The sequence below is a fragment of the Vanellus vanellus genome (genome assembly GCF_965231255.1).
Source record: "Vanellus vanellus genome assembly, chromosome: 14".
NCBI lineage: Eukaryota > Metazoa > Chordata > Aves > Charadriiformes > Charadriidae > Vanellus > Vanellus vanellus.
Window position 1 is genome coordinate 10,260,184 of NC_138919.1, and position 12,699 is coordinate 10,272,882.

Below are 12,699 nucleotides of genomic sequence, written 5' to 3' on the forward strand. Positions count from 1 at the left end.
TTCCAATATAGGATAAAGTTATTCAATCGAAATAGTAGACAGCGAAAATCCAGCTTAATTTTTTGTAGCTGGTCTAGAGGAGAATATTGGGTGCCGCGGTGCCTGCTGCGAGCTTCAAGACCCACACCCAGAAACCTTCGGCCAGCAGCATCCTGCTCCGACAGCCGCAGGGCACGCTGCACCCAGAAGCACCCTCCGGTTACAGCCAAACCGGTGGAAAAGGGAAAAATAAGCAAAGACGTGCCTGAGGCTGCACACAGGCAATGGAGTGGCAGTGTCCCCGAGGACACAGGTCTCACGAGACTGGGGGGGGGTCTCTCTGGCAGGAACCACAACCCCGTGAGCACTGACCCATCAACACTCCCTGTGCTTCCCCACTTTAGCCTCACCGCTCACGCAGGCCACACTTCGTCCCCCGTCGTTTGGAGGCAGAAAGCGGTGCCCAGCCGCCCCTGTCCTCTGCCACCAGCTAGCGGGTCCGAGCTGTCAGGTTAAGCAGGGCTGAAAACTACTTCTGAACTGCTTGACATCAATATTAAAAAGCTGTTTAGCACAAAGAGGGTGCTGCTAGGAGCGCACAGCAGCAGGACTAATGGTGCACACTGCGAAGGTCACAGGTATGGACCAAATTCTGCCCCTTGCTCCTGGAGCATGGCCTGTAATACTTAGCAGAGAAGGCAGAAAAGCACAGGAGAAGTGGTTTCACATTCATCAACTTAATCTCCACCAGGCTCTGACGCGCATGTAAAACTCACTTCCCAGCATCTCTTCCGTGAGGCTGCTCCCTGCAGCGTCTGCGCCTGCCCAGCTCCAGGGGGAATCGCAACCGCTTGAGCACGTGGCCAAATTCTGACCCACCGCGGCTCCAGCGTCCTGCTGCCGCTCCACGTGGCAGAACACCACCACGCCAAGGAAAGTCTCTTTGGAAAACCACTTCCCTCCTCGCCCTGCCGCAAAGGGCTCCGGCTGGGGCAGTTTGGGAAGGGGACCCTGCGAAGGGGACCTTGTGGATGCGCCCCGAGCCGGGCGTTTGGCTAAGCGGGGTCTGGCCGCAGAAAGGGAGAGGAAACTCCCGCAGGAGAGAGCAGGAACCCAGGGAGCAGGGGAAACGCCAACGCACATGTGTGTCTCGCAGAGATCTCAAGGACACGCAGGGATGACACCTCATGAAATTATCTCATCAGGAGAAACAGGAATAACGGACTGGATGCATCTACGGCAACGGCCCGGAGGATATTGCAAAGGAGTATCTACAGATGGCTTTTTCCACCTTCAATTCCTCTTTTTTTTTTTTTTTTTTTTTTTTTTAATTGCATCTTAATTCTCTGCACTATGAGCCCCAGAGCCAACAAAGCACGTGAACAGCTTCATGCATATTTATACACCTCACCCGAAGGGGCTCCAACACCGGCGCTGTACAGCACCTGTAAGCCAAGGCAGGGATGGCCCTCGGGGGAGGCCGCCTCCGCCAGCGCCTTCATGCCTCTCCCCCGACAGCCACGGGGACAGAACGGGCATTCCATCTCCAGACAGCGCGCTGCTGCCCAGCGCAGCTACTGCCACCGAGGTTTTTCCTCATTTGATACAAGAAAGATTATGGCCTTGTGAGACGTTTGAACAATTTCTTTTACCACGGCATGAGGCAGACAAGATGAAACACTGAGGTCGAGAGAGGTACGACACCGCTTAAATTAATGGCCTTGGCAAAATGAGCAAGTGCTGACGATCAGCCTGGAGAGAGGCGGGTTTGCTCCTTTATTTAGGAGAAAAAGATTCCCCAAAAATTCCAGAGACCTCCAAGACAAGCGGTTTCTGCCATGTCTGCAATGAGGCACTGTTATTAACTAAGTCAGTCCGCTTGAAGAATCTAATTTTGCCTTCTAAGCAAGCAACAGACTGGCTCAGGAAGCGTCAGCATCTTGTTGCGCTCACCAGGATTAACAGTCTTTCACTCCTCCTCGTTAAGCAGCCAGTCTGCTGCAAAAAGCCAAATCCATCCCTGGAGCATCTTCCCTGAGTGACCCCGAACCAGGACTGGGGCTGTAGGACCCTGCTCAGCGTTCTCCAACTGACCTGCGCTGTCCCCTCTGCTGCCACCTGCTCCAGGCTGACAAACAGCACCTATTGCGGAGACCGGGAAGCCACCGATGGGGATCTGGAGGATGAAGAGCAGTGGGGACCTTCCTCTTCCCAGAAGGGTTTCAAGGCCCGCGCATCGTACCCGCTGCGGAGAGGCTCGGCCAGGCAGGGCGGTCTCCAGGAGGCCAAGGTCTCCCGCTGCAAGTGCATCTCCCTGTGCCCCTCTCCTGCCGCCCCAAGAGCGGGAGATGTCCTCACAAGACCTGCTGGGTCACCTCGTGTGGCCACAGGACCTGGAGCAAAGCAGCCGGGACCGTGGCAGGCGCCGGCCGGGAGCACCCTGCTCTCCCCAGGCCTGAGCACAGACCATATGGCGTCGGGTGCATAAATACATGAAGTATTTTATAACACCAGACACAAAGGCCAAATTCTGATCTAAATTAAACAGGTATAAATCCCCAGAAAATCCAGTGCCGACATCAATGTTTTTTTTCTTTTTTTCCCCCTTTGGCTAAGATAGGATTACACAGGTTTAAGCACAGATTAGATTCCACTTCTGAGCTCCAGATATGTGGAATATACAGACAGGCCAATACTTCAGAAACACACGTCTAATGGACAAGAAGAAACGATTTTCTAGCAGCAAGTTGCCTAATTATCTGTCCATCTAAGAGATGTTACAGTGTTTCAAAACAGAAACCACTTCTTCCTCCTGTTCCAGCACAGGAAAAAAAAGTTTCAGTTGCCTCATACATTAGAGGAGATTTTTTTCCCTCATATAAGTGTGAAAAAGATAAAATGCCTTAATATATTTTGTGGGAAAGAAGAAGCAATAGGAGAAAGGAGAGATGAGCATCTGAAGCAGCAAATCAAAATGTAGATGTGTAATGACCCCAAACACATTATGGTTTCCATCCCTGCAAAAGGACACCTAAAGGTGATGCTGGCTTCTGAAGGTCGTGCTTTCACACAGGCAGGCAAATCAAAATTTGAATGTATTTCCGGAGAAGCCCGAGGACAAAACCATTATCAGCCTTCAACCTGCTCAGCTAATTGGGGCATTTGGAAAACAGCCTGTTAATTAAAAAAATACTATTGAAAAGCCTCGCTATCTCTGCATTCCATTCATGGGACTTTTACAAATCTTGTGCAGCACAAGCAAATGCCAAAAGCATCATTTTGTCTCCAAGGTCTACAAAAGCCTGACCACCAGAGCTGTCAGGGAAAAAAAGAATTGTTTTAAGGTCTGAGGAGCTTCAGCTGTCTTCTCTTCAACCAGGACTCAAGCCACCTGGAGGCCCAACTTTAGGACTCACCCAGAACAAATCCAAGTCGTGATGGGCAAGTGTGGGTCAGTCTGCTGTAAGCCTTTGGCGCAGCAGTTTGCCCCTCCGCCTAACCTGGGCTCACTTGGAAGATGAGGTCTGGAGCTGATGACCACCTTCAGCTTTGGCCAATCTCCATACAGCCTTTTCTGCCAAGTCAGGGCTACTCTCCTCCCCTTCATCTCCACCACCACTGACTGCCCCGGAAACTGTTGGATCAAGAGCACCCCAAAACATTTTCTATCAAACATCAAAAAAAAATACTCATTAGACAACATACGAAACCAAACTGGTCTGTACCAGAGCATCTCCAACATCCCTGGGAGGGAAGGGTGACAGCGGGCCGGAGCTGTGCTCACCAGGGGCTGTCTGTGCCATTAGTGACCATTTATTCCAGATACAGAAACAGCTCAAAACATCCACCTCCAACAAGAAATCAGGATTTCACAGAAAACCCAATTCCTCAGGATTTCAAGGAAGACCCAGCTCCCCGCCTCTCAAGCTGTAATGCCACAAAAGGAATGAATATGCTCAAACAGGCAGTATTTCTTCAAACAGAAAATATTTCGGTGAAAGCAAGCCAAACTAAACTACCCAGAACTGCACCATTAGCAACACACACCACCAATGACTTCCCCCCCCCCTAAAAATTCAAACTTCATTAAACGGTCCTTAAATTTTCTCAAAGGCCAAGCGAAAGGGAAAAGGAGCCAACAGAGGAACGAGGTATATCGCTACAGAACAGCGATTTGTTATTTTAATCAAGTACTGCCTATTAACTGGAAGTTGATTAGAGCCCTGGGATAAAGCAACAAAGCGATGCGAGGGTCTGAAGACACGTGTTGTTACAGCACTCGGTGCACGGAGACACTCGATGGTGTTGTCTGCCCCCGTGCAGTAGCCACTGCAACCACGGGCGGAGGTGTGCGAAGTCTCACTGTTCAACAACGCTCCCTCAGGAACTCTTACAAAAATAAATTTTAAAAAATGGTCCTAAATCATTACAGAAAACAGAGACATGGTCTGTTTTTAAAACATACTGAAGAGTGAAGAGAATCACATTAAAAAAATCCTGCGAATGGTTCAGAAGACAGAGTGCCTATGAGCTGCCTCCTCAGCCAGTACTTACGATGAAGATCTCGGCAGTTGTCACACGCGTATTGAGGCCGATCTCTCCATCAACAAGCAAACCCTGCCCCGGCCCCAACTTCCCTCCCCTGGGCAGAGCATCCTGTCCTGCTGGAGCCACGGCCACCTTTCACACGGGAACGATGCGATGGGACGAGTCCCACCACTGCTCTCCAGACACCACCAGCCCCGATGCTTGTCCCAGCTCCGGCTACACTCTGGGCCAGGTCAGAGGGCAAAGCAGGCTTTCCGTTTGCACAGACGGTACCCAGAGCACGAAAATGATTTTTGCCTCTTTGGGGACCTTGCTTGCTCCACAAGCCCTAAGGATCCTGTCATGTAAACATGTACAAGAGCTTATTTAGATGGAGAAAGACACACACAGTCACCGCAGGACCTCGGGGAGATATATATTCCCTAACTCTGAGCGCTGCAGGTTGTATTTTTTATGGTAAGTGATCAAAAGATGTTAACGAGTCACCAAGATGCGGTTTGCCCCGGAGCGCTGGTGTTTTTTACTGGGCCATCTGGGCTTTACTGCAACGCAAACAGCATTACCCACGATTGTTATTAACAACATTATAATCATTAACAAAATACCATAGTGCTCGGATTTCAGGTGTCGTCTCATCTCCTGCCGCACAGCCCAGGCGTTACGAAGGTTAGGCTGGGATTTCGAGGACAGCCTGCCCCAAAATCCATCGGCGGGGAGAGCTGGTGCTGGTCTCTAGGCACCCTGCATCCAGCCCTCCCGTGCGCAGAGGCTGCAGTCACACCTTAAATACCCTTTTTTCTGCTTGGAAATGACCTCGGGCAGCAGCTGGCAGCCCTGCTGTGGGGGCCAATACTCCACCTTCCCCTTACCATGGTACAAAGAATAATTAACACCTTTTTTCACAGGTATACGTGGTTAGGAGAACATACTGTCTCTTAAAGCCTGCCCCGTTTCTCTGCAAGAGGTGAACCCACGACTCGCACTCGAGCAGAAGGTGGCACATGGGGAGCGTGCCTGAAGTTGCCATAAAACAAAAAGCGGGAAAAAGAACCACCCAAAAAAGTGCATTTCTGTTACAGTATGTGTACGGATGCTCATTACCCAGACAACATGGATGGAGTAAATGAAAATCAAACATCTCCACTTGCTTCACTCATCATTTTTTCTGTCAACACATTAGACTTGTTATGGGTATCTCACTTTCCTGGTTTTAGCCTCTTTTGGTGAGAAGCTGTGAACAGATGACACTTGCAGCAGCGGTCCGGACCCTGGATGCCTCCTCCTGGAGAGGACATCTCCATCTGAGCTCATCCCAGCCCATTTTAGGCACTAAACTGGGACACGTGAGTCAGTGACAGCACCAGTAAGCATTTGAGGTAGGAACAGAAGGGAAAGCAGAAAAACAGCTTGTACAAGGTTTCCTGCCCCAATGCGGAAGGAGAAGCAAAATTTTGGCCTGTAAATGCCAATAATTTGCAGTGTTGAATCCTAATATGCCTAAGGAGAAGGAGAGATCTAAAAACCAGCCCAAACCTCCCCAAATCTTGGCTAACGCAGAGCTCACCCTGTGCACCCCATCTTGGAGGCACCCAGTGCCCACCTCCTAGTCCAGCTGCACTTCAACCCCGCGCTCGGCCCGAAGTCCGTCTCTCCAGAGCATCGCCAGGAGAGCAGGGAGCAGAACGGTGCTTTACAGGAAACCATCCGCAGCGTTTGCGCACACATTCCTTGTTAAAGTCGCAGCAAAACGGTGCATAAATTCTTACTGCGGTGCACTAAACCCAGACAGCTTGATTCAAGATGCACAGGAGAAAAACCCACGGCGGGGGGGTGGTGGTGGTGGTGGAATTGATCTTACTTTGTCTAGATAGTGCCTCACTTTGGAGTGAGCCAGGAGCCTCAGCCGATAGGGACTGGCACAGCTCCACTGCTTTCCAGTGAAGCCAAGCCAATGTAAAGACAGCTGCAGACTAGGTCCAAAATATGGAGCCACAAAAGAGGTTCCTTTAAATTATTGAAGATATACTCACTTCTGGCTCCCACGACTGCTTTTACAGCTCTCTCTCCATTCAAAGCATCGTCACCCACCCTTCAAGCAGGATTATTTTCCTTTTCAATTGGACTTTGACTCAACGGCAAATTTAATTAACTGACCTAATGGACTAGAGCTGTGGATTGGAAAAATAAAAATAAAAAACAACTCCCGCAAAACACATAACAGAAAGAACCACCACCGCAGCCAAAAACAACACCAAGAGAAAACAAAAAACCTAGAGAAAAAATTGTGGCTTATGTTCCTGCTTTGTAGAGATGCAGAATAATAAGAAGATCCTCGCGTTGCGAGGTACCGTTTCTCCATGCTGGCAACCATTTGCTCACTATTGTCTTCTAACAGAAGATCCCAAAGCCCTTTAAGCTTTTAAGCTGCACAACACACTAACACACCGAGAAGGCAGCTATATGGGGAACACCACCGTCCCCACCGCACAACTGCAGCCAAGCTGCATGCTGATACTCATTTTATTAAAGCCTCATAGATGCACACAAAAAGAAAGTGGTGCTGCACTCCCTGCTGGGGAGACGCTTCCACCAACATCCGGAGCATCTCCATCACTTAGGTGAACACCGAACGTGGCTCAGCATCTTCACCACCTCTACATCCCCTGAACCACCTCACTCCTGTGACACCGCAGATGCCCGTGCAGGAGTCCTGATGCAAAGGTCCTCGCAACAAGATGGGCTCTTGGCTCCTGTAACGGTCTTGGCTCCTCTAACAAGGGGAGGCAGTGCGAGCACCGAACCAGCAGAAGACTGTACACACAACAACGTGACCAACACCTCTGGCTCCAGCTATATATTGCACGCACAAACCACATCTCTCCAACAACAGAGCCCTGACCACAGCAGAAGCAGCAAGCCCGACGATGCCCGCAGCAGTGCCATGCCCGAGCCGCACGTCATCCTTCACTCCCAAAGCGGCCACGAGAACCTGGCCCCGCCGCTCCTCCGAAACACTCTGCACGCTCCTTCCCAGCTTTGGAGCTGCTGGTGACACCGCTGGCCTGGGGTTATTTATTGCAACGTTCAAAGCAAGCAACACGTCACCTAGAAGGCGAAGCACCACTTAAAAGGCGTGCCACTGAAACGCGACTGCTTTACGTATGATTATAAATCAGCTAACTTCCTTGACTTATTTGAGAATACATCCACTTGCACAGAAAAAATAATCAGACATCCACTCATTAATGCTAACTTCATCAGCCGCAGCGAGGAGCAGCGTATTCCCCTCACCCTTCTGACTGCACAGAGCTGCTACTCTGTTTGCCTTTTCTTCTTCTATTAGAAGGGGAAAACAAAGAAAAGAGTATTTCACGCCTGTCGCAAGATCGCCTGATGGAAGCTTCCAAGAACAAATTCATCATTGCACATGCAAGGTACAGTCAGGGTGACATGCATGCAAAGCAGTGATTAATTATAGACTTTTTGCTGAGGAAATTTCTGAGCATGAAGGGCAAAATTTAAATTGCTGATCAACATCACTTTTGTTATAACATGTTTGGAAACAAACTAATGCGTTGGAATTAGGCTCCTTGTACCAGCTTTGACACCTGTACCTGCCATGTAAGAAATAAAATTAAAAAATATTTCAAAATATGTTCTTTCAGATGCAGATTCCTTTCTCTTCATCAAAAGACAGTAAGTAATGGGTGGAAAGTTGCAAAAAAAATGTATTTGTGAATCACGGGAGCCCAGTGTGGCAGAAGAGCGTGGGTCCCACCACACAGCCCCTCTGCACCTCCAAAGGGCAAGAAGGTCTGACCCTGCTCCTGATGGTGCCCGAGCTCCACAGCAGGCACAGGCTGGGTGAAGTCACGGCACGGGACGGGAACCCACCGCTTCCTGGGGGTCTCTGCAGCTCCTGTGGAACAGCGGAAAAGGCCACCAGCCACAGTGGTCCATGCCACAGTTCAGCATCACTGCTGCTGCCCAGCCTGCAGGCGAGCGCACCGGCAGGGACCCATCCCTGCGCCCTGCTGCTCCGCGCAGCGCGCCCGACTGCCAACTCCTACTGACTGTTTTCATGCCCAGAGAACAAAAATAGGAGATTCAGAAACTGTTTGAAAATAAGAACTCCTATCTCAGCCAAACATCTCCAGTGCTGACAAAGCTCTCGAGCGAGGTTAGCGCCGGGAGTCCTCCTGGCCCACAGCCTGCGTGGTCTGTGTCTTGGTCTATCTCACCCGTGCCACGCAGCGCTTGGCACCGAGTCCCAGACCTTTGAAAATGAAGGCGTGAACAAACCTGCTTACAGAGCAGGTGATGTCAGTGTCAAACACCTATAGCTGCATCACCTCACCGGCAAATTCTGTCAAGTACCAGAAGTTATCTTCGCCGGTGTTTGGGCTCCGGGATTGTTCAATACTTCCCTCTCGTTCTTCTACTTTTTGACTTTATGCCCAAGTTGGTTGCCGCTGAGAAGTGCAATTAATGCCGCCTCCTCCTCTGCACAAAAGCGTTCCCAGTGGCACCAATTAAACACAGGACCGGCAAGGTGTGCTCCCAGCCAGCTCCATCCATCAGGTGGCAAGGCTGGGAACAGCTCCTGCAGAGGACAGAGTGCTAATTAAGCTTCCTTGGAGACCCCAGCGATGGTCACCCCTTGCAGAGTAGCTACTGGGGCAGCCGCCATCCTGCACAGCCTCATCTGCACACCCACAACTGCTGCTCTGCTCACCTCGGAGGCAACCACGACCACGCCAAGTCAGTAACACCACCACCTTTACCTGTGAACACTAGGCTGGCGTTCTCCAGTTCTTCCTGTGGAACCTTGAAGCTGAAGGACTCATTGTAGAAGGGATCTATCGTCCCCCGCATGCAGGAGGTCTTCTTGGTTTTTGTTAATTTTAATCCATGAACAAGCTGAATTTTCACAAAGGGATCTGACAAAAACCACAAAACACAGGCTCTGCGTTACAGGTGTCATGTCGGTACCCTGGTTTGGGAAGGGTGGGCACCGCAAGGACGGACCCTGCTGGAAAATGGCGTTTGGAAACGACTGGGATTTGTTCCACCATGCCGCTCACAGGGATTTGCAGTGGGGACAAAAGTCAGCCAGCGGGATTAAAACCGCTCCCTGCCAAAACCACAATTAATGACAGCCTTGATAGAGGCCGAGCAGACTGCTCTTTTTGGAAAATGCCGATATTCTGGCAGGAGCAGTGGCTGGGGCAGGGAACATGGGAAAAACACCTGAGGACATACGCATGAAGCGATTACCAGCAGGCTCAGAAACGGCAGGGAGCAATGCACGGACACTGGGAAAACCTCCCGCCATCCACAGAGCAGCCAGATACGCGTAAAGAAACCGCTGGGATGTTAAGACTCAGGCAGCACGCAGCATCGGCAAAACACAGCGCAGCCACAAACGGGCTGCCTTACAGAACACAACCCAACACGGGGGGAATTTAGAGCTCCTGGTTCCTCACCTCACCCTGGTTCAGACATTTTTACTTGAAATATGGCAAAGGCATTCACACCCTCCATTTTATCTCAGGGTACGTGTTCCAAGTACTTTCGCTATTGTTGGCTATATATATAAAATGAATATCCAGAGCGTCGTGTTAAGAGGAACTGAGCATCCAAATCCCCCTGGGTCCCCTACAAACTGCAGCCTCACCACTGATCTGCTTTAGAAGCATGAGTAATGTGAGAAACGCACTGCCCTTTACCTGAACCTTGGCTCATGTCTGTCTGAAGAAGCTGTTTTGCTCTAATGATGTCCACGTTCAGTCTTCCCGCGCTCGGTAGGTAGTTTAGGGACAACAGCAGCTCTCCCAGCTCCACTTCATTCTGCAGGGAAAAGGGAATGTGGAAATTCACAACAGAGCTTAGAGGGGAAGGGAAGAGCGGGAAGAGAAATTAAATAAATCCCATTTGTTCTAAGTGCCTGAAAAATACATTTTAGTGATGCTCTAAACCGCAACCAAGAACCATCTGGCGGTACTTCATGCTGAGCAGAAACAAGAAAGAATACTATCTCCAGGTGAAGATCGCTCTTTAATTGCTGATCCTTCGCCAGCTTTTCAGCAGTCATGCAAAGAGGACCTATAAGGAGGAATGAATACAAGGTCAGTAGTTTCTACCTGCTCCATTTTGAACAGCTCCGGGTGCTTCTGATCTTACCAACCTCACGTCCTTACTAACGTACAAAACACAGACCCATTGGAGAATTCATCCTCTTCCCTTCCCAGCCCCCAAGGACCACAGCAGCCACTTGGGAAGTTCAGACACGAGAGGGTTAATGCATCCCTGGAAGGCAATTCAGAGAAGACATCCCCTCGGCATCCACCCGTTCTACCCAGAGACCACAGCACAGCTCAACTGTGCCCTTGCTGCTCATCAGGCTGTACCACGGCCATAGCTTCACCTCAACGTAGCTGCTCAGCCATTACTTCTATTCCTTTTACTTAATGATGCTTAAAACCAGTAATTAAAAAAAAAGAGCTGACATCACTGCTCCTCAGACATGACAGCTTAAAATAACCTCTCCCCCCGAGCACGACCCGGCTCCGAGATGCTGTTATTCTCAGATGCAAAATACACACAGTGAAACAACTCTGGAGACTGAAACCACACCAGCCAGCCCGAGCAGGGCATCGAGCCGTCTGGCTCGTCTCGGGTCCACGCAGGAGTGCAGAGCTTATTCCTCATCCCAAATAGCCAAACAGCTCAAAGCCATGCCTAGATCAGATGGTCATAGCCCATTCCCAAAAGGAAAAGGAGATGCAGTGGTATTGCGATCATAACAAAAGGCTTAAATATCTTTATTGACGCCCCAAATATTAGATTCTAGAAATAAGAGACTAACGAACTGGGTAGACAATAAAGAAAAAGGTGCTGAGACACAGTCACAGCCCGAACTGACCCAAAGAACCAGGTTCATCAGCAGATGGGCCAGCACACGAGGCAGCCATCCCCGGCAAAGCCATCAACGGCACTGGGGAAACTGCTGGGAAACCCAACCAGTTCACAGCTATTCAGCTGCAGATGGACAAGCAAAATTTTCACCGAGCACAGATGAACCAGAAGACCAAACCCAAGGAGGCTCTCGGGGAAAAGCCCCATCCCTCTGCCAGGAGCAGCACAGCACCTCTCGCTGGGCTGGCCGGCGGCACAGACCAGCTCCTGCTAAGGGCAGGCCACTCGGCTCCTCACCGAACGAGCCAAGCGCTAAAGCTGACGTCAGGTAATGGTATTAAAAGTTTCCCCTGAGGCACTTTCTCTCCTCTCCTGTTCCTGTTGACTACTCCCGGCGAAGGCAGGGGGACGTGCGTGGCATGCAGGAGCAGGTGGCAGGCTGAGGAACTCCCGCGCCTCCCACGCTACATAATACAATCCAATTTAATTCAATACCCCTTTTTTTTCTTTTTTTTGGCTTTCCACGGAAAATATGGCACTAGGCTGCCCGATTTCAGGAGCTGCCAAAGCAACCCCTCTGCGTTTAACCCCGCACATTTAATGAGCAAAGGACAAGGGAAGCACCGTGCGGGCAGGAGGGCGAAGGCTGCAGGCACAGCAGCACCCTGACTCAGCCCCCGGGCAAAGAGCGTGGATCTACACCACAGATGCTGAGGCAAAGCCATGTGCCCTCCTCACACCCTCCGCTGCCCCAGGAGCCAGCTCCAGAGCCACCCTGGCAGCATCCACCCCGAGCTCACCCATCTTCCACCTGGTCTTCCCCACAGCCCCTCTGCCCCATTTCTTACCCCAAACTCCTCCTGCCACAGCATCTCTTGGGCCACATTATGCGGCAGCATACGACTACGCAGCACACACGCTCACATTCACCACCTGCGTTTTCTTCTGTTGCTACAGTATTTGTGCTCCACTGAGAAGGCACTCCTCTGCTGTCAACTTTTGCCGACTCCCATACCACAGTTCTGCTCAATGAATGATATTTTAAGTTCTTTCCATCAGAAAGCCATTCCCCAACACAAACCTGACCCAATACGCACACGGCGCTCACGGCTTTTGCGAGGTCAGGCCATACCTACATACACCGTTGTGCCCAACAGTTGCACAACGTCAGGATCTAAGAGAGCCTCACATCCAAGGTGATTTAAACATCATCTATCTAATTTAAACTATCATCTTTGCTTTGATTTTCCCCAA

General features: G+C 50.5%; 1 protein-coding gene across 1 annotated transcript in view; it reads right to left on the reverse strand.

Moving 5' to 3' along the window:
• The window catches only part of SYT17 (synaptotagmin 17), a gene marked incomplete at both ends in the record, with an annotated part of 38,360 nt that overhangs the window by 5,697 nt on the left and 19,964 nt on the right, over nt 1-12,699 (reverse strand). Inside the window, 2 exons of the mRNA XM_082490811.1 lie at nt 9,312-9,467; nt 10,257-10,377. Coding sequence (XP_082346937.1) covers nt 9,312-9,467; nt 10,257-10,377 — 277 coding nt within the window. The remainder of the gene's footprint in view (nt 1-9,311; nt 9,468-10,256; nt 10,378-12,699) is intronic.